The 22,296-nt window shown below is 47.8% G+C and overlaps 1 protein-coding gene across 1 annotated transcript; it reads left to right on the forward strand.

Annotated features, from left to right (window-relative positions):
- Positions 1-522: 522 nt before the first annotated feature.
- On the forward strand, positions 523-22,118 carry STX1A (syntaxin 1A). Its single transcript, XM_089493413.1, has 10 exons — positions 523-628; positions 10,798-10,875; positions 11,569-11,668; positions 13,981-14,055; positions 14,907-14,980; positions 16,127-16,235; positions 17,342-17,415; positions 17,576-17,713; positions 19,364-19,474; positions 20,352-22,118. Exons 1-10 carry the CDS (start codon positions 599-601, stop codon positions 20,427-20,429), a joined length of 867 nt encoding a protein of 288 aa, XP_089349539.1. The 5' UTR covers positions 523-598; the 3' UTR covers positions 20,430-22,118.
- Positions 22,119-22,296: the final 178 nt, after the last annotated feature.

Below are 22,296 nucleotides of genomic sequence, written 5' to 3' on the forward strand. Positions count from 1 at the left end.
GGAGAGAGTACCAAGCAAGGCTGCCAAATCCATGCAGGGGATGGTCTAGCCCTGTTTAAGTATTTGAAGAGGTGTCATATTGAGGAGGGAGCAAGCTTTTTTTCTGCTGCTCCAGGGATGAGGACCCAGTGGAGCAATGGATGCAAAGCTGAAGAAGAAGAGATTCTTTCCTGGCAGTAAGATGCCAGGGATGCTATCGTGAGGATGGAGCTTGTTTTCTGCTGCTCCAGAGAAGAGTGCACTTTGCATCCATTGCTCCATTGTGCCCTCTTCTCTGGAGCAGCAGAAAACAAGCTCCAGCCTCACTATAGCATCCCTTCAATTAAACACTGGGAAGACCCTCCTGGGAGTAAGAGCTGTTCAACAGTGGAGGGCTTGGATTGGGAGTTCCTGCATGGCATGGCTGTGCCAAGGAAGGGGCCCCTGCCTCTGATCAGGTGCAGAGAGGGGCGGGAGGGGGGAGAGCAGAGGGAGGAGAGGCAGTGGGGCGTGGGCTGCCTCGCCTCGCCTTGCATTGCCTTGCCTTGCCTCTCTGCCTGTGGCGCATGTGCCAACCGCCGTCCCAGCTCCACAAGGAGCAGCAAGAGCCACCTTCGCCATGAAGGATCGTACCCAGGAGCTGCGGACGGTGAGATCCCCCGAAGGGCTCTCTCCTCTGGAGCCTTGGCTTCGGGGGGGGGGTGGAGGGTGGGGATGATGAAGGGGATGGGAAACAGGAGGAAAGGGGAGATCGGGATGATGACGACGATGGTGGCGATAGAAAGGATGGTGGTGATGAGAGGGGAGATGGGGATGATGGTGGGGATGATTATAGTTATGATGGTAGAGAGGATGATGGGGATGCTGAGAGGGGAGATCATGGGGTGATGGTGGTGATGATGATGGGAGGGGAAATTGGGATGATGGTAGTAATGATGATGGTTATGATGGTAGAGAGGATGATGTGGAGGATGAGGATGATGAGAGGGAAGATGGGGTGGTGGTGATGATGATGATGATGAGAGGGGAGATGGGGATGATGGTGGTGATTTAGACTGATGATGGGGAAGCTGGTAGCGATGATTATGTTATGATGGTAGAGAGGATGAGGATGATGATGGGGATGGGAGAGAGGATAGTGGAGATGAGCGGGGAGATAAAGATGGGGACGGTGGTGATGAAGATTGGTGATGGGGACGATGGTAGTGATGATTATGGTTATGATGGCAGGGAGGATGGTGGGGAGGAGGATGAGAGTGGAGATGAAGATGGCAATGATGTGGCAATGATGATGAGATGGGGAGATGGTTATGATGATAGGGAGGATAGTGATGATGGGGATGATGGAAATGATGGGAATGATGGGAATGGTAGAGAGGATGGTCTGGAGAAGGATGAGAGGGGAGATGAAGATGGGGATGATGGTGGGGATGAAGATTGGTGACGGTGATGATGGTAGTGATGATTATGGTTATGATGGCAGGGAGGAGGAGGAGGAGGAGGGCGAAGACGAAGTTGGAGATGATGGGGGCAATGAAGACTGATGATGATGATGATGATGATGATGATGATGATAGTGACGATGATGAGAGTGGGGATGGGGATGATGGTTTTGATGGTCGAGAGGATGGTGGGGATGATGATCGGGAGGATGCTAGTGATGATGGTCGGGAGGATGGTGGCTAGAATGGTAGGGAGGATGGCGATTAGGATGATAGAGAGGATGGTGGTGATGAGGATTGATAATGATGATGATAATGGGGATAGTAGAGAGGATGTGGTAATGAGGATGAGAAGGGAGAGGGGGATGATGGTAGTGAGAATGGTGGTGGTGATGGCAGTGACGATAACGGTTATGACGGTGGTGATGATGATGGTGATGATGATGGTGCTGGCGACGGCTATGATGATGGCGGCGACTGTTCTGATAATGGTGGGGATGATGGTAAGGATGAACCGAGCGGAGCAGACGACGGTGAAGGAGATGAGGCCTGCGATGGCAAAGAGGATGGCTGACAGCGGGCTGATGGTAGTGACAAGGATGGCGCTGTTTATGTCGACAGTCGTCCTGGTACTGTTGTTCATGGTGGTAAGGATGAGGCTGGGGAGACGAACATGGGGATGGAGATGGTGGTAATGAAGAATGAGGGCGACGATGACAGTGTTGGTAGCGATGACGGTGGTCATGGTGATGGCGGCGATGACGACGACAATGATTATGATGGCGGCGGTGACACCTGGAGTGGGCTGACGAAGTTGGAAAGGCCTGGCAGGATGGGAAAGAGGGGTTAAATCCCATCACCACCATCTTTCCTGATTTTGGGAGGGGCTCCACAATGGCAAGGGGGCCTCTGAGAACACGCAAAGTGCATTGGGTGGGGTGGGGTCTCCTCTTTGTCGACTGTGTTTTATCCTTTATCCTGTGCTTGTAATAAGTTGGCAACTCTTTCTAGAAATGCACTATGCTTATTGTAAGTTACACTTTTAGGAGTGACTGGGTGCAAGGTTGGCACAGGTGGCAGAGGTTGGCATTCAGCAGCCAAACATCTTGTGTCATCCCTGGCTTGCCAGCACCTTCCTCCTTTCTTCCGCAGCAAATTCTTGGCTGGAGGCCCCGCTTTTGTGGCGTTTGTGTCGTTCCGCCTCTGCTGGTGGTTCGAGGGGGCGCAATGCCATGCGGTGCCCTCATCTGATGCCACATTCATGCTACCCATAGCCGTTGTGCTACACATGGGTAAAGATAGGAGACAGGCCAACACAAGGATCAGTTATGAAGCGTCTGAATAAAACAAAAGGCGGGATGCAAGCAGAGCTATTCAGAGAGCTTAGAAGGTACCGCTCAACATCTGTATTCTGCAAGGGGTGGCTGTTACGTTATTACGTGGATAGCCAGCAAAGGGACCTGTGCGCAATGAGATTTGTTGCACACAGCGGGACCAAATGCACACAATGCGAGCCTGGAATTCATGCTTCCAGGGAGAGCCCAGGCTTTAATCTGTTCCAAACCATATCTGTTGGTCTTCTTGCTCCTCCATGGTGTCCTCAGCCCTCTTCTCCAATACCACATCTCCAATGTGTTGCTTTACCTCTGGTTTGCTTTCTTAACCGTCCAGCTCTCGCATCCATACATGATGATGCGGAAAACTAGAGCTCACACGACTCCCGACTTGCTCCGTTCCAAGCCATGAGGCGGTGAATCCGCTCTGGGTTTCAGACCAAACTTCTTAAGCTCCCCGAAATAAGCAGAAACCTCATCCTTACGAAGAGCGGTCGCAGGCTAAACCAGGACGCGTTGCTAGTCTTCCCGGCTCTGGAAACAAGACTTGACTGTTGCTGCTTTCTCCCCGCTTGGCAGACAGAAATGTTCAGCCTTGGGGTTATTGCAAGCAACACGAAAAGAAAAGAAATTACATTTCTCAATTAAGAGCTAAATAAGCCCTGACTTCCCTGCTGTGTGTGAGTGCAAACGCAGGCAGGGTATATATATATATATATATATATATATATATATATATATATTGCTGCTGCCGTCTCCGAAAGGAGCTACACATTTTTTGAAAGGCGGCAAACTCGGATGTGAAAGCCGTCGGATGAGCAACGCTGCCATGGACAGCCCCAGGCAATGGTTGGAGCCAAAGTAATGAGTGCCTAACCCAACAAAAGCCCAGATTTCACCCCAAAGGGATGGACGAAAGCGTTGCCACCCTTCTCTGGCCCTGAGAGATGGTGGAAAGGAAAGACCATCTTGCCTCGGAGTTAGTTTGCAGGAGACGCAATGAAGAGAAAGCAAAGGAAGAAAGGAGCCAAAAGAAAGGTCTGGAAACCTGGAAAGATCATAGAAGAGGCCCCAAGGGTCATCCAATCCAACCCCCTTCTGCTATGCAGGAATACACTATCAAAACACCCCCAAAAGATGGCCATCCAGCCTCTGTTTAAAGACCTCCAAAGAAGGAGACTTCGAGGATGTGTTCCGCTATTGAACATCTCTTACGGTCCTGAAGTTCTTCCTAATGTTTAGGTGGAACCTCTTTTCCTGTAGCTTGCATCCATTGCTCCGTATCCTAGTCTCAAGAGAAAACACGCCTGCTCCATCCTCAATAAGACATCCCTTCAAATATGTAAGCATGGCACTCTCAGACTCATTCGGCACACAGTCAGCTCTCCATATCCACTGGTTCTGCACCCATGGGTTCATCCATTCACAGCTCAAAAACATGTCTCAAAAAAGCCAACCTCGATTTTACTATTTTATATGCCATTTTACTATGCCACTGTATTTAATGGGACTTGAGCATAGATCTTGGTATCTGGAACCAAACCCCATTTTGGTTTATGTTTGCCTTTTTGGCTGTGGATGGTATCTGCAGACCTCTCCTCCAGCCACTCATCTCAACTCACCAAGTCCCATTATGGACAGCGGCATAGTAAAAAGGTGTCCCTTTATATAAAATGGCAAAATCAAGCTTTGCTTTTATATATATATGTTCAGCTCATCCCAACCGAGTTGATTCTCTTCCTATCTGTTTTCTTCCCTGTCCATCTTTCCAACCCATGCATAGAAACTGGAAACACAATAGCCTGAGCAATCCTAACTTTGGTATCCAGTTCTACATCTTTCCGCTTGAGGATCCCTGTTTTGTTCTTTCAAAGCTGCCCTTCCAAATCCTTGCCTTCTGACTTCTTCTGATTTCTGCGTGTTTGGAGGAAAGCCTTTCAGTTGTGAGCAGAAAGATTTCAGTGCCTCCCAGGCTCAGTTTCCCTCTTCCTCTAAGGCCTGCCTTATTAGAAAACCAAGCCTGCGGGGAGCAAGCTGGTGCTGAGTCGGAGCGCAATGAAGTAGGCACTGTCTGTTGTTCCCTGGGCCTCCGAGGAGCAAAGCTCTCTCTCTGCCTTAATGGATGCTCCATGTTTAAAATTTAAACTCTTTAATCCTCGGCTGCGCTGAGAGGGTGGCGCTTTTGCAAATGAGCTGGAATAGATTTCCTTGCCAAAGCTCCTCTCCTTGCCGTTGAATATTCATCCACAAATCTCTAAGCTGGCAAAACTGGGATAACTGGGGCAGATGTTTGGAGAATCTCCCTCGGTAACTTCTCGACTGAGGTTCCTTCTATCTATCAGCCAGTGCCGGCTGGTGGCTCCTGTGTCTTTCCACATTTTGGCTAGTTGCAAAAGAGTTTTTCAGACTCTGGGGCCGTGTTCTAGAAGAGTTTATGCCTGACGTTTCACCAGCATCTGTGGCTGGCATCTTCGGAGAATGGCTGGCATCTTCTTAAAACCTGGAGTGGCATGGCTGCCCCACTGGCATGGAAGGCGCCAGGCGACGGCTCCTTGAGCGTCCATCTCCACATCTCATGCTTTTAAGAGATGAGCAGATGGTCAAGCCTGGGGTTTCGTTTGAATCTGTACCCCTTTGGTTTGCCGTCTGCGTAGCAGATTGTAAAACAGTTGGAAACAGACCCATCTGTCATGGCTTCCCAGCAGCCCAGGTGAACAGAGCTGAGGAGTGGGCCTTTTCTGGTCCAAGGGAGAAGTTGTGTCTTTTGGAGAGGGAAGCAAAGAAGGGCGAGAGGACAATCATTCCAAAACCAAAGAATATGCAGAAACTCAAAGGTCGTCTCTCTAGGCTTTTGAAACAGCCACGGATTCATCTGAAATCGTCGTCTTCCAGACTTACAGCAGCCCAGCAAATGCGGAATTGGCAGGAATAGCTGTTTTATCTCATTTTCCCACCCATTTTAGGTTTTTTGCATGGAGGGGGGAGAGAAAGAGGGAAACCTAAAGCACAGTTGTTGCCAAAACGTTGCTGGCTGCGTTTGCCGGGGCTAAGAATAGCACCGCCGCCGAAGGGAAGGCAGGCCTGGCTAATTAGGCGACTGAATGGGTTTTCAAACAAGCCACCTTGGTCCAATTAGAGGCAGAGCAAAAGGCCACAGATCTCCTTTCTTGGAAGAGACGCTGCAGCAAAGACTGAATGTCTGTCCCTGGGAGGAGAGCCCCAAGGGTCATCCAATCTGACCCTCTTGCAGGAAGACACAACCAAAGCCCTCCCAATAAGGGCCAGCCAGTTTCTGCTTCCCTTCCCAAAAAGGGAGAGTCCATCACTCTCTGAAGCAGCGTATTCCACTGTCAAACAGCAATTGCCATCAATTGATTGCCATCAAGACGTTCTTCCTAATGTTGAGGTGGAGTCTCTTTTCCTGTGCAGCCATTGCTCCGATCCTGTTCTCTGGAGCAGCAGAAAACAAGCTTGCTGCATCCTCGATATGACCTCCCTTCAAATATTCAGACATGGCTACCATGTCACCCCTTAACCACCTCTTCTCGCGGCTAAATATACCCAGTTTCCTAAGTAGCTCCTCATGGGCCCTGGTTTCCCTTTTTGGCGGCATGTTTTGAAGAGTCACATTTCCCTGCTCTCCCCAGTCACCCATCAGCCATCCCCAGAATAGTAGGAGATGATGGTGGACAGACAAAAAGACGTCTCTCTTCGCACAGGACCTCACTACCCCATAGCATATTATGCTCAACAAACCGGGTGCATTCAAAAGGAAGCCAGCTTTCCAAGGTACCAAAACCTCTTCCTAGCTAGATTCAGCCCCAAGGAGAGCACCCTAAAACATGGGGTGGATTCATTGCCCCACTGACAGGGGACCCATCATGACTATTGAGATCCTTTTTCACCTCCATTCTCCCTCTCTGGACAAGAAACAAGATCAACCCCATTGCAATGAACATGGGTCACCTGGCTCCCTAACTCCAAAGACCATCATCTTCAGAGTTCCTTCTCCATGCAAAACGGCAACTTTCAAAGCAGCTCTGAACTTATAACCCAGTGATGGTGAACCTTTTCGAGGCCAAGTGCCCAAACTGCAACCCAAAACCCACTTATTGATTGCAAAGTGCCATGTCCCTCTGGCTTTCTAGTAACAAACTCTGGCAAACTCTGTGCTGGGGCGATGGCACAAGTGCCCACAGAGAGGGCTCTGAGTGCCACCCCTGGCACATGTGCCATAGGTTCGCCATCACTGTTATAACCAGTCAGCTCCATCCTTTCCTCTTCCATCTCAGCCAGTGTTTCCAATTAAACCAGAGCTGCTTTGTCTCAATTACGGCTAGACTAGAATAGGAATTAATACAATTTACCTCTTGGCTGACACACCACTCCGAATTGATCCAATGCGTCTGCCGCAATTGGGACCAACCAATGAGATCCAGGTCTATGTGGGTAGTCTAATGGGATGCAAACTAATATTGCAGATGTTTTCTGTGTTCTGCTTATAATTGGTAGAAATGTCATATTGGGAAGTGGAGAAAGGATTCAAGAAACAAACAAGGCAGCGAGGTGAATTTAGTTGCCAAAGCGGGGCCTTGGTATTCATTTTGTTGACTTGCAAAGAAGTATTCCTTCGCTGCCCACCAGATAGATATACTTCTATCTCTCTTTAGCGGCTCATATTCTCTTTGCTGCTCATCTTGCTCTTGCTCAGATGCTTCGTTACTGTCATTAATTAATACGTCAATTGAATCGTTTCCACATAATTACAGGTTAATTCTCTCTTATGCGGAATTCCGAAATCCAAAATACTCCAAAACTCAAAAAGGTTTTTCATAGGCGGCTGTGATAGCGACAGCTTGGCTTTCGGATGGTTTGGGGCACTCAGACTAAAATATTAGATTAAATTACCTTCAGGCTTTATGTATAAGGTGTGTGTGTATATATATATGTATATATGTATATATACATACATATATATAAACTGCATTACTTTGATAGTGCAGATGGACACTTGGACCCATTTGTTTGTCTTTTTAGCCGTTCCTTTCCTCCATCATGTCTTCCTGACCGCTTTCTTCCTCGTTCTGCTTTCACAGCCATGGATAGAAATGAGAAATGCCGTGTCTCATGTACTTTACAGGCGCTTTCAAGAAAAGGGGAATTTTCTGGGTTCGCAGCCTTCAAATCTTAGCGTCGCCTGAGCCCCAACCTAGAGGATAGTATGCTTTTGGTACGCACTTATTTTGAGCAGCCGGAGGAGGTGAAAGCCAATGTGTCTTGTTTGAGTGTCGAGATGTGTATTTAAAACATGGCACGTGTGAATAAAAACATGGAAAAACAGGCCTCTTTAAAAAAGAGTTAGCAATCCACAGATGGTTAAAGGGCTAAAGCGACCGCCCGAATTTAAGGAACCAAAGGATCAGCAAAAAGGCCGCTTTACCTATCCATGAGAAATGTAGGTGGCATGATCTCCGTTGGGTTTGAGCATTGGATTGCAACTCTGGAGACCAGGGTTTTGTGGATTTTGGAGGTTCTTCTACTTTGCTCTATGGCCAATATGCCTATCCTGGGATATGTTGTCTCACTAAAGGAATCTGGATCAGCTTCCTAGGCCAATGGTCCCAAGCCATTTTGGGGTTTATAGGGTCAAGCGCAGCACCTTCAAATGCGCTTGGAAGCAAAGGTGAAAGCAAAGTAGTTCTGCTAAGACAAGGATTGCATGCCGTCTGAAAGGCATACCCAACAACGGTCTGCCCAGTGTCCACTGCATTTCTTTTGCATTAGCTGTAGCTTCCAAACACTTTCTAAGGGGAGCTCCATGTTGAGGGCATTGCAGGAGACTAATCTGGAGCTCATTATGGCAAATAGTTCTGTTTGTTTTGGTTTAACAATCCTTGCAATAGATATATATTGCAAGTATGGGGCTATTAATGAGAGTCATTCATTGGTGGGATCAATTGCCTAGAGAGGCGATGGGGTCTCCTTTTCCAGATGTCTTCAGACATAAACTGGACATAGATCCCTCTTTCTGGGGACGAAGATTCTCAGGCTCGCCAACATGAGAACCAGACGCCGCCACTGCTCCCAGTGGTCTTCCCCAGTGTTCCCAGTTGTGTCTGCCGTCTCCGCCGCTTCTCTCCTTTCTCCAAACAGGGGAGCATTTGGGGATCCTGCGTGGCTACCTCCCAGCCCTGGGGATCAGGATGGCTGAGGAGCACCATGGCAACTGCTTGTCAAGGAGGAGGAGCCGTGGCTGCTGGTCTTTTCCCTGCTTGCTTTGTTGCTTACTTGCCTCCCTTCTCTCCCTGCGGATCGATGCAATGAGGTCATTGCTCCAGCTCAGCCTGTTGCATGCAAGTGCCAAGAGAGACTGAGCTCAGAGAAGCACCGGTCCAGGGAGAGTTGCAGGAGGCTGGGAGGGAGAACCTGAAGCCGGAGGCATCACAATTGGGGGGCAGGCAGGACGGTGTAGTGGTCACGCAAGGGTAGGGTTAGGGTTGGGTTAGTTTGATTTGGGATCTTATCTACACTTGATCTTAGCCAAAAAGCCAAGAAGCAATATTGCACCTTTGAGACTCACTGAAAGGATCTGCATGAGATTTGGTAGACTTGGGCCTTCCTCCTTGGAACAGAAAATCCAGGGCCAGACCTACGTAAACCTGTTGAGCATGAGAAGATCCATAGGGATGCAAAACCTTGTGAGTGTGGAGGTGGCAGGCCCATGGTCCTTGCAAGTAGGAAGGCAGGAGGAAGGATGCTGCCTAAAGCCAAGGTGAGTAGATAACCGTAGGAATGAGTATCGAGGACCAAACAGAAGATGTGAAAAAGTTGCCAAGAGAGTCCCCCATGAGCCTGGAGGGTTAGCTAATGTGCACATAACACACATAACACACCTTACAACACTAACCAATGCCCCAGCCTCGTGTGGGTTCTCTTGGCTAGTTCATCACATCCTTTTTCAGTTCCTACACTACACATCCCAATACGCATCCATACGGTTATCTCTTCACCTTGGCTTTAGGCAACATCCTTCCTCCTGCCTTGTCCCCCAACCACTGTAGTCTAAACTGAACTGGTATGCCCCACATATCTGTGGGTTCAGGATCTGTGGTTCCACTTACCCATGTCCAAAAGAATATGTCCCCTCTAGGCATTTTCTGGGTCCTCCAACACAGTTCTGTGGATCGGTAGAAGTTAACTATAGAGTTGCGCCGGAGGACCTAGAGATGCCTAGAAAGGTGCTCCGTCTAAGGATCTCTAGGTCCTCCAGCGCACTTTTATGGTCAGCCTCCTTTGGAAGTGATTCATTTCAATAAGGTTTGGTATTATCCACAATTCCATGGTTCCATGGTAAGTTTGGGAACGTATTCCCCATTGAGAAGGGGGCCATACTGTACCAAGAGACAGAGACTATAAGAGGAAAGTACCTGGGAAGGCATATGCTTTCACCCTGAGGTCTTGCAATACAGGGTAAGAGAATATAAATATTTTAATAAATAACATTAACAAATTAATTTATGCTGGCAATAGCCTGCATCCTATTTGTAATGTGATCCTATTGAATCCACCAATGGATATGGAGTCAACACTTATGTAAATGTCATTGATTTTTTAATGGGCCTCATACGTCCAAACGTTTTCTTAAAGTTAACATCTGGAAATATATTGGATGAATTGAACAGATGGGTGAACGGAAGGAATCATTGAATGACAACTACAAAAAGGTTGGCGTGAACACTGGTTTCTATGTGGGTCATCCTCACGAGGAGACATCACAAGAGATGCCCAGTAAGCACCCGTTGTGTAACACTCTCAAATTTAAAGTCCACTTTTGCTTTTCTTTCTCCAAGGCACTTTCAGACATTAGAAATTCACATCCGGTGGTGGCTTCCATGTCGGTGGCCAGCGAGGCCACTCCAGGTTTTGGCTTCAAAGGAAGCCTGAGTTAAAAACTCAGGTGGATTCGCTGTCCCACTGACATGGGAGTCTTCCATCACGGCAGTAGGGATGGTCTTGTTCACTCCGTCCCTTGTATTTTTCAGGCCAAAGACAGCGATGAAGATGACGAGGTTGCCGTGGGAGTGGATCGGGACCGTTTTATGGATGAGTTTTTCGAGCAGGTGAGGAAGAAATACATTGGAGACCCATCCACTTCCATGACTTGCTTGGTCCAGGTCCTATGTGAGCCTGACCGTGTTTTGAGGAGGCCTTTCTCTGTGTCCTACCAGCTTCATGGATAGATCTGGTAGGAACACAGAAGACAGGGCTTTCTCAGTGGTTGCTTTGAGGTGTTGCAAATAGCAATGAAGACCTATTTGATGCTCTTTGAACCAGTAGTGGCTGATGGTCCCTATGTTAGCAGGATGATGACTCCAGGGCGGGTTGAATCCAAGCTCTGAAGACTTGTGCTGAGCACAAATCCTCAACATGGTTAGCTCCTTGGAGATCTTGGAAGCCTTTGAAAACCTGTCATGGATTCACTGCCCCACTGACATAGGAGTCACCAGACAAGGAGCTCTTTGTCACTAAACTTGTCATGGATTCATTGCCCCACCAACATGGGAGCCATCAGCCTCCACTGAATTGAATTGTCATCAGAAACCAATACGTTTAACTTGAAGCTGTCACACTTTGGACGTATTAAATCAGATAATGCTGGAGAAAAGTAGGAAATGAGGAAGACTGGTGACAAGTAGGGAAGCTCCATCGAGGAAACCATGATGTGGATCTCTTTAAGGTCTCTCATTCATAGGCTTTGGCGAAGAAGACTTCTAGCCTCTCCTCTCTGTTCATTTCTGGCTTCCCATCTGCAGGTGGAAGAGATTCGGGGATTCATCGAGAAGATCGCCGAGAACGTGGAAGAGGTGAAGAGGAAGCACAGTGCCATCCTGGCCTCCCCAAACCCCGATGAGAGTGAGTAAGGCCGCCTCGCCTCTCCTTTCCAACTGGGATGGAGAAGGCAATGGGAAATTTTGTGCTAGCCTCACGAGAGTTTGGCATCCAAGTAAGTCCCCTCTCCTGCTAAGCATTCCTGGTTTTCACTACAATGTTATAACAGCTGTGCAAAGTGCTGAACCTGTCTGGATTGGACTCATTGGAGATGCAAGCTGTCATAGCCCTTCCCAACCTGGGCAATCTTGAACCGTTTTCGTCTTTTATCGGTATCACCCGCTTGCTCAAAAGCTGCCTGGTTCTTTGGCGGCTTATGAGTTTTAGGTTGCCCAGGCAAGGAAAAGAGCAATGGCAAGCCCTGATCTCCCAGGCTGAGATTTATAGCTGCGGCAAACACACACACAGAGAAAATTGTCCCCCGGAGACGCTTTTGTGTTTGCAAACCCAGAGACAGATCCTTATTATATAAGGGACAGACATGTCTTGTAAAAATAAAACAGAAGGGAAGGTTTGGGAAAGGGAGGCTAGAAATGTTTTCAACCTGAATACGGAGCTTCGTTTGGAGGCATTTGGGGTTGTGTCTTTGTGATGAGTATTTCTATTTGTGTGTGTGTGTGTGTGTGTGTGTGCGTGCGCGCGCATTCATTATATATCCATCTATTTTTTCAGTTTGAGTTTTCCTTTCTGCTTGCTAAGAGAGCTCTGCACACCCTTGACAGCCATATAAATACCCGTATTTATATGGTATCCATATTGGCTATCCATACATCACCTTGGCATCAGTTCACAACAGGGTATTGCCCCCTTTGGATCTGGATGGGAGCTGAGCTAGGAATCAAAATGTGCCATTGTATGCAGGAGCACACTCCTCCAAACTGGGCATGTTTTGGATGCACCTGCGGGGGCCACCCAGAGTCCTCTGTTGCTCTGCCACATTTGCTTGGTTACCTTGGGAACATTTGGTGTTCTAGGTAAGGACAATTATCTCTGCCCTGGGGTTTGCAGAGCGGGCAGAGAACGTAGCCGCACACCTGCCGCCTCCGGTGCCAGGTGGCATGGAGAAGTCTGGATGGGAGGGATCGATGGGAAGTGGCAGAAAGGGACAAAAGGCTCCAGTGGCTGCCTGCAACCTTTTCTGTGACCGGCTTCTTCTTCAGCATTAGAAATGCCACCGTTGCGATCTCTGCGACGTTATTCACGACAATGACATTTCTTTTCAAAATGGGAAAGGGCAGAGAAAGGATGGAGATGTGGAAAAGCACACAAAACAATTGCGTCATGGTTAAAGTCCGATTTTGGCAGAAGGCAGCTCATTTTCAAAACCTAGGATGGAATCAATATGGGGCATATCTTTGTAAGTGGATTTAGGTGTGTGGGATATAAGACTCAGCTCTTCCACAATATCCATGCTCAGCTAGGACCTGCCTTGATGTTACAATGCACATCTGTCTGTTGCATAATGGTAGCCAGTGATATAGGTCGAGCATGGCGTCGTGCTTTTAGTGTTGGACTAGGACTCTGGAGACCAGCTTTCCATTTGCACAATATGCTACACGCAATGCACAACCACAGTGCAAAGTAAAGAATGCACAGCTTTGGTGTGCAACCACAATGCGAAGAACAGGAGGCACAACCCAAATGCAAAGTATGGGAAGTACAAGCGCAATGCAAAATATAAGATGCACACAACCACAACACGCAATTTGCAAAGACAAGGGACAGAGGAAAATGCTGTCTGCACAACTCCGCTTCTGCCGCTATCACCAAAATAAATCTGTTGTGCATTGGTGGCTTTGTGATATAGCATGGGATGTGTGTTTAGTTCTCTAAGGGAATTCCAGTTGTATTGTAATTCTTCCCATAGAACCTTTTCACTAAGCGCTGCTTTGCAAGATCTCAAGTGTTGATTTCCTGCACGCTTTTGCATCGAATGGCACACGGCCCAGCCATGTGTGCACCTCATATGCATCTGCATGTTCTTAACATGTAATATATGTGCTTTTAGTCTTTTTAATAGCTTCTTAAAGGTAGTCTTAATGGGGCTGATTGTTTAATGCTTTCTAAAAACATATAATACTACTACTAATAATAATAATAGTTTTAGCACTTTTGTTTTACATTTATGTTGCAAGCCATTTACTCTGAGTCTTTTATTGGGACAAAGGCAAGTTATGAATTAATTTACTGCATCAGATAAACGACTCCACGTCTGCAGCACTGACTGAATACAGATATTCCAGATCGGCCAGATCATCTTCAGAAGGTGCCAATGCCAGGGAAGGGGCAAGTCTTTCTGCCGATTTCAAGCCTGCTTGTGCCAATCTCCTTTTCAGAAACCAAAGAGGAACTGGAGGATTTGATGTCGGACATCAAGAAGACGGCCAACAAAGTCCGCTCCAAGCTAAAGAGTGAGTATCTGCCACCTGGCGGTGGGCTAAGAAGTGAGTTACTTGGAAAGGGTGAGTAGGTGCCACTGGGTCAAGGGATTCAGCTCCGCTTCTCTCCAACTTTGGGCAAAGTACAATGCCCATATCCTCAGGAGATACATTCCTGGACCTACCATGGAAACACAAAACCATGGATAATAGTAAATCCCATTGAAATGAATGGCTTCTAGTGGAAGGTGACCATAGAGTTGCTCTGGGGGACCCAGAAATCCCTAGCGATAACACCTCTGTAGGCATTTCTAGGTCCTCTAGTGAGACTCTGTGTTTAACTTCCACCAGAAGCATAGCATAGAAACATGTTGGAGGGCCTATAAAATGCCTAGAGAGAACATGTTTTCCCCTGATGTGGGTAAATGAAACCGCAAGTCCTAGTCTCACAGATACAGGGGTCATATTGTATTATCTGCGAATCCATTCCTTTCACTGAGCAGCAATGCAAAGGAAGGCATGATGCCAATGACACGCAGATGAGGTTGGGGTTACTGAGTTCACCTTTGGGTTGGGCTAGATTTGTGGCTGCCTTAACATTTAAAAAAGCCCCACAAGTGAACAGCTCTAAGGAAATCAGGTGGGACCAGTATTTGAATGCATTAGCATTCCTTCCCCAAAGGAAAAAAACGGGCTGTAGTTGGACTCCTATGTTCTATGGATCTATTTTTAAGCTGTCCTGAAATGGATATTTGGCACGGAAGATATGGGGGCTGAGGAGGGAAAGAAAGAGGCCCATCTGTTCCTCACAGCCACCCACAACACGCGCCCGCTTACCTCTGAAAACCTTTCCAAATCGGCTCTACTCTTCTGTTTCCTCTCAGGTATTGAGCAGAGCATTGAACAAGAGGAAGGGCTGAACAGATCCTCTGCGGACCTGCGAATAAGGAAAACACAGGTGAGGAGCAGAGTGGATTGTTCCCAGTCCCCGGTTCCCATCAAACATGCCCAGTGTGGGTTTTTTGTGGGTTTTTCAGGCTATGTGGCCATGTTCTAGAAGAGTTTATTCCTGACGTTTCACCAGTCATCTTCAGAGAATGCTGGCATGGAAGAAAGTGGGGTACATTCTCTGAAGACACCAGCCACAGCTGCTGGCAAAATGTAAGGAATAAACTCTTCTAGATCGTGGCCACATAGCCCCCCAAACCCACAAAAAGCTATGGATGCCAGCCATGGAAACCTTCAACTTCACATGTCCAGTGTGCATCAGAAGTTCCCAACTCCCATCAAATGTGCCCAGTGCACATCAGAAGTTTTCAGTACCCATCAAATGTGCCCAGTGCACATCAGAAGTGCCCAGTGTGCATCGGAAATTGCTGTCCAATGTGCCGAACTATCTCCCCAAAATAGGTTCAGCACTTTAGGTTGCTCCTTGAAACACTAAATTAAAACCTGGAGTGGATTCACCTCCCCACTGACAAGGAAGCCACCATACACCAGTGCAAAGGGGAACCAAACAGCTTTATCTTCACAACAAACAAAACTGGATCCAGGTCCCCAAATTGGAAGTCAAGGGTTGGTTTTAGAAGAAACAGCACCTCTCTCTCTCTCTTCTCTCTCTCTCTCATTCTCCCTTTCCGAAAACGGAGCAGATGGACGATGCACACAGAGAGAAGCAACCGGGGAAATTATAGACACACAACAGCGCGTTCCTTAATCAAGTGCAAAGAGCTGGAACGCGTGTGCCAAATGCAGCGGGGAGGGAAGGAGAGGGAAGGATTAGGCTTTCAGTCAGCCCTCCACATTTGCAGCTTTGACTTTGGCGGATGTAATTATTTTCCCATTTGATGAATATGTCCTCCCTAGGAATCTCTAGGTCCTCTGCTGGAAACTGACCATAAGAGTTGCACTGGAGCATTGAAAGGTTACTAGAGAAAACCCTCCTTTAGGCATTTGTCAGGGTTGAGGGCCAAGTGAAAAACTAGTCGAGGTTTTACCAGCCCAGTTTTAAACTTGGTAGCCCTGTTATGGCTGGAGGGAGGACTGGTCGAATGATCTGCAATTGGGAAGACTGGTGTTTTCTTCCCCTCCTTTCCCTGTCCAGCATTCAACCTTGTCTCGGAAATTTGTGGAGGTCATGTCCGAGTACAACGCGACGCAGTCCGATTATCGGGAACGCTGCAAGGGACGCATCCAGAGGCAACTAGAGATAAGTCAGTGTGCTTCCATGCACCTTTTCTCCAAAGCTACCTCACCACAGATAAAACATAAGCTGGGTGCATCTATGCTGTAGAACTAATGCAGCATGGCACCACATTAGCTGCCACGGCTCCATCCTACAGCACTTAAATGGGTGTCAAACTGCATTATTTCTACAATCTAGATGCACTCGCTGATAAATGAAGGGGTGATTCACAATCATCCATTACCTTCCTCCACCAAAAAAAGGATAATGAACAGGAAGAAATGACATGGATATTACTTGTAAGGGGGAAAATATGTCACTGGAGATCCAGCGCTTGAGAAAGTAACTTCTGTGTGGTGGGAGTGTGAATAGCAGGCAGAACAGGTAAGAGGGCGGTGAGGATGGGAGAGATGAAAATAGAAGGACTGTGTGGGAGTCTGAAGGAAAGGAAAGATGGAAGAGAACGGGGAGGAAGGACGGGTGGACAAGTGGATAAGAGATGCACTCCAGTTGGATGTAGGACAGTTAAGCGGGTTGGAGATTCATAGAATCGTTGAGTTGGAGGAGACCACAAGAGATTGGAGTCAGGATGTAATTTTTCACTCACATTCTTCTTGAACGAAGGGATGAGTAAGTTTAGCTGTGAAGAAGCCTTCGAAAAACCATACTGAATTTGCAATTCAGGACTTATCCTGCACAGAATTTACCTCTGGTTGTTTTGTGGAAACAAATGTCATTGCCTACGCAACCCAAGCGCATGCATATTTTGTGTCCTTGACTGAGAGCCGGTGTGTCATAGCGGTTTGAGTGTCAGACAATGAATCTGGGACCAGGGTTCAATTCCCTGATCAACCACAAAGCCCACAGGATGACCTTTGGCAAGGCACATGCTCTCAGCCGCAGGGGAAGGCAATGGCAAACCTCCTCTGAACGAATCTTGCCAAGAAAACCCCAGGATAGCTTGGCCTTAGGGCTGCTATAAGCAAAAGCCTTTGAAAACAGCAGAAAAGGACTGAGATTGTGAAAGGAGTGAGATGCAGAGTGGTCTTCAAAATGAGGGATACTGGGAAGAAGAAGGGATCTGTCTCAATGTTCTCTCTTTGCTAACTATTGACTTCTTGGTGTCCTTTACAGCTGGCAGGACTACCACCAGCGAGGAACTGGAAGATATGCTGGAGAGTGGCAACCCTGCCATTTTCTCCTCTGGGGTAACACTTCCCTCCCTTGTCTGTACAATTTTGTCAGCGGAGAACCCCAAAGGGGAGGCTCTTGGTGGCCCAATGAGGAGCGCATGTCTCCTTCTCCACATTGCCATTGTATGCATGTCTGTACGCATGTCTGCAGTACATGCTTTCTATCCTTTCCCAGATCATCATGGACTCCAACATCACCAAGCAGGCGCTGAACGAGATCGAGACGCGGCACAGCGAGATCATCAAGCTGGAGAACAGCATCCGGGAGCTCCATGACATGTTCATGGACATGGCCATGCTGGTGGAGAGCCAGGTGAGAGCTGCCAGGTCGGGAGGGGAGAAGTGAATAGACAAACAGCTCTGTCCGTCGCATGCGCAGGGTGAGAGGCGCAAGGAAGCAAGGAAGGGCATGGAGCCATCACAGCAGTTCAAGCGGTGTCAACATTGCATTATTTCTGCAAGTGCAGGTGCAGCCTAAGCCCTTGTATGTTCTTTTGTCTGTATTTGTTGTTGATTTTGGTAAGTCAATGTGAGTTCCAGTTTTTATGCCAATTGGCTGGCATTCTGCTTGGTGCGGAACCTATTTAAGGGTAGAATTCAAAGGCACAGTCATGGAAATTGTCTGTAAAACCAGTCTGCATCTTAAGCACCTTTGAGACTAACAGAAAGACAGACGTTGGTAGCATGAGCTTTCATAGACTTGAGCCTACAAAAGTCAACAAACGCTCATGCTACCTTTCAGTTAGCTGCCTTTCTAGATTTCCGTTAGTCTCAAAGGTGCCGCAATACTGTTTAAGGGTAGGTAGACTCCTTCCCTTGATCCGAACACTATGCTCCTGTCAATGTGACATAGAATTGCGTTGGCTTTTTGACATGTCTTCATTCACTGTCAAGCTCTCAAGACCTTGGAAAACCGTATTTTGGTGGTACTGCCCTGCTTTGAGGATGGGTTTTGTGCCATCCAGAGTAAAAAGGGCAGAGATCTGGTGCCCCTTGGAAGCAGAGGTTTGAGCTGGCCTTTCTTCCTTCCTTTCTCTGATCCTTCCTCTTTTCATCCCCCATGCACACTTGGAGAAGGGCGCTTGGGAACCACCAGGTAATGCCATTTCCAGTCTTCTCATACTGCATGTTCTGTGTTGCATGGCTGTCTGTGATTCTGCATGGCCCTGTAGTGAGCATTGCCTCTGCCACCAGGCAGATGGGTACCACCATCCTTGGCATCATCGTGGCCAAATGGTAATGCCTTAGAAACAGTTGGTTTGCATATCACAGGCCCTGCTAGATAGCTTGGCAACCCAAGGCTAAGAAGCAGGACCAGCCTGTGGCTTCCATGTCAACAGAGCATTATATCCATCCTGGGTTTTAGACCAGGCAATAATGGAGGCCTCCGAGGTGCTGAACTAAAAGAAGAGAGGAGAGCATTGACAAACATCTTTTGGAGAAATGCAGCACTGAGGTGGTAGGAAGGGTCCTGCATGCATTTTGTGGTCCTTTTTGTGGTGTGGCGCAGAAAGCTCTGTGGCGTTGGGCGACTCAGACGAAGTGTTGTAATGTGCTTTCTTTGTTATTGATGTCTGTAAGGAAGACCAGATTCCTCTTTGCTAGAAATAGTGGCTGATCGTGTCAGGGAACAGTGAATCAACGCCAGGTTTTGGATCGCTTTAAGGAGCTTTCTGAGGTTCAGAACCTGTATGGGCAAAAGGTTCTGTATCAGAGAGCATTATTATTATTAAACATAGCAAGAGCATGTACATTTCATACTGCTTCATAGTGAATTCAGCACCCTCTAAGCATTTTAATAATGTGTAAGCCAATTGTAAGCTCTTCTTTGTCACTTTCTTTTGCAACAGGCCTAGCTGTAAAACGGGACTCCAGATGAGCCAATGGCTCACGGGCACCAGCACCTTTTTCTGGAGGTTTACTATTTTAAACAAGGAGGCCTGTGCGTCCCTCTTCCCTCCAGGGCGAGATGATCGACCGGATTGAATACAACGTGGAGCACGCCGTCGATTACGTGGAAAGAGCCGTGTCGGATACAAAAAAGGCCGTGAAGTACCAGAGCAAAGCCAGACGGGTGAGCTGCGTGCGTTTGTGTTTGTGTGTGTATGATGCAAGTGACACTTAGAAAGCTCGCATCCTGTTTTTGGTACATTTTGCTCAGCCAACGAAAGGTATCGCTGTTTTATGGATTTGGGATGTAATGGTACTTTACCATTCCTTGTGGATCTAAATAATCTATTTCATCCAGGAACCCCTGGAGCTAGGAAGCCACCATGTATTCTCAGAACTTGGTCCATGAAAGGAATATTATGCCTCAAGGGCCACAGGTCAAAACATCATAGAATCCTAGACCAATCCAACCTTCTTCTGCCATGCAGGAAAACCCAATCCAGGCCTTGCTTGTGAGATAACTATCCAGCTTCTGCTTAAAAACCTCCAAAGGAGGAGACTCCACCACCCTCCAAGGCCACAGTGTCTTCTTGCCATTGGGAAGTTCTTCCTAATGTTCAGCCGGAGTCTCTTTTCCTGTAGCTTGTATCCATTGCTCTGTTTCTTATTCTCTGGAGCAGCAGAAAACAAGCTTGCTCCCTCCTCAATATGCCATCCCTTCAAGTATTTAAACAGGGCTATCATATCACATCTTAACCTTCTCTTCTCCAGGCTAAACATCCCCAGCTCCCTAAGTTGTTCCTCGTAGGGCTTCATGGTTTCCAGACCCTTCATCTGTAGTTTGCATCCATTACTTCATGTCTTAGTCTCTGGAGCAGCAGAAAACAAGCTTGCTCCCTCCTCAATATGACATCCCTTCGAATGTTTATACATGGATATCGTGTCATCCCTTAACCGTCTTTCTCCAGGTCGCTTGTCTCGACGTTCATAGTTTGGCATGCTGTTAGTGGCATATGTCTCCATAGGTTGCCCACCCTCACCTCTCCTCCTTCTCTTTGCAGAAGAAGATCATGATCATCATCTGCTGCGTGGTGCTGGGCGTTGTCATCGCCTCCACGGTTGGAGGGATTTTTGGCTAGGTGGCCCACGGCTGGGACTGTGTAGTCTTTGACAACGCCAAGGCGGAAGAGAGGGGCACGCCGGACCAACTGGGGCCCAATGCCCAGCCTCTGCCCTGGAGCAGCTGCTGGGGAAGAGGGCACAAAATGGGCAGCCCAGCACTTCTGTCTCTAATGCATGATCTTTCGTGTTAATGCTGCGTGTCAAATACAAGGGGTATGTGCATTAAGGGGGGAGGCGGGCTGCATGTGAGACGGCACAGGGGGCTGGCACAGGGGCGCAGAGTCCCTCTTGGCAGCCTTTCACTTGTTTTTGGACCCCTCTTCTTATCCCAAAGTTCAGCCATTTTCCCTCTCCACTTCTGTACCAGCATAGGATTCAAGGTGACTCAGCCATGGGTGATCTTGGACAAGTTACATGCTCTCAGCTTCAGGGGAAGGCAATGGCAAATCTCCACTGAACCAATCTTGCCAAGCAAACCCCACGATAGGGTTGCCTTAGGGTCGCCACAAGTCAGAAATGACTCGAAGGCACCCAACGCACGCAAGTCCAGTTTACAATCTCATAACTACTGAACAGAATGCCAACCAATGTTTCCCATGTGTGGGGGTTGTTTGTGCAAAATCGCTGGTGTGTGTGTGTGTGTGTTTGTTTGTGCATTTGGACAAAAGCAAAACCCTAGCCATTTGGGGCATGTGGGAAGTGGTGTTGGGGCACCAAAATGTGTGTTGTGCACAAAAACCAAAACTCTGATTTTTATGCCAAAAAGGATCACAAAAATATTTCTGCACAGAATCATTTCTCAAAATGCTTTGAGGTTAAGATGTGTGCAGAAATGTTTTGTTTTCACCTGCAAGCAGGGAGAAAACAACGGACGTTATTGATCCTTACATGTGAGAATATGTTTGGATGTTACACTTAGGTGCAGAGTCCAGAAACCACCTCTTTTCCAGTAACTCAGACTTTAAATTTAGCCTTTTCTTGTGCGGTTCCTCTCTGTGCTTTTCTCATGCGGTTGTGCGCTTCCACTTTCCTTGGGAGCTGCTGGGCCCATGAGCTTTGTCTTCCCTCTGGGACCTTAATTTCTTAGGAAACCACCAGCATATGGGGCGAGTGACCCCTCATGACTGGCACCCTGGCACCCCCTGCCCACACATCCTTGGGGTCTTCTGCCTCCATCCGCTCATGCCTGCCTTTGTTGCATGTCTAAACTGAGCCGTCGGTGGTGTGTCTGTGTCGTCGGGAAGCTGTGTCGCTCTCCAAATCAGGTCCGCCACAATGCGTCTTGCCGTCTATTTCTTTGGGAAGGGAGGTCTCTGGCGGGGCCACCACTGCCACGACCCCCGTCCTGCCGCCATACTTGGCATCCTCGCCTGGGGCAAAAAGGAGGCATTTGCAAACCATTCAGTGTGTCTTTTTGGAGGCCTTCTCCAGAGCTGTAACATTGCCGTAAAAGTGTAACCCAAGTGTCCTTGTCTTTCTCTCTTTCTCTTGTAGCCCTTCAAACCTGCCTTGCTTTTTCAATCCTGGTGGATTTTGAAATGTCTGTCTGTTGCCTTTTTTCTCTCTCTTTCACTCACTTGGACTCAAGTCCTCCCTCCAAAAATTTCAAGGGAGTGGGGACAAAAGACAAAACAAAACGGCTTCCTTTTCCGGATGGAATTTTATGTAGAATAAAGAAGTATTTATATCCGTGAAGCGTCTCCTGACTCTTCCATGCGCTGCACCAGCTGCGGGGGAAAGGAGCAGTCACTGAGACCGTTCGGCTTTGACATCCCAGTTTGAGCTCCAGTGTGGTGTAGTGGTTGGAAGTGTGGAACTGGGACTCTGAAAGATCAGGGTTCAAATCCTCACTTGGCCATGGAAACCCACTGAGTGACTTTGAAC

This window comes from Sceloporus occidentalis, unplaced genomic scaffold (assembly GCF_023333645.1).
Source record: "Sceloporus occidentalis isolate IW3139 unplaced genomic scaffold, rSceOcc1.0.p SCAF_64, whole genome shotgun sequence".
In the NCBI taxonomy this organism is placed as follows: Eukaryota; Metazoa; Chordata; class Lepidosauria; order Squamata; family Phrynosomatidae; genus Sceloporus; species Sceloporus occidentalis.

What these genes read in the sequence shown, in the direction of transcription:
- STX1A (XM_089493413.1), top strand. Translation starts at nt 599, where the DNA reads ATGAAGGATCGTACCCAGGAGCTGCGGACG. An exon ending in AGTCCGCTCCAAGCTAAAGA is followed by an intron (nt 14,056 to 14,906) that starts GTGAGTATCTGC and finishes GTTTCCTCTCAG; the next exon opens with GTATTGAGCAGAGCATTGAA. An exon ending in CCATGCTGGTGGAGAGCCAG is followed by an intron (nt 17,714 to 19,363) that starts GTGAGAGCTGCC and finishes TCTTCCCTCCAG; the next exon opens with GGCGAGATGATCGACCGGAT.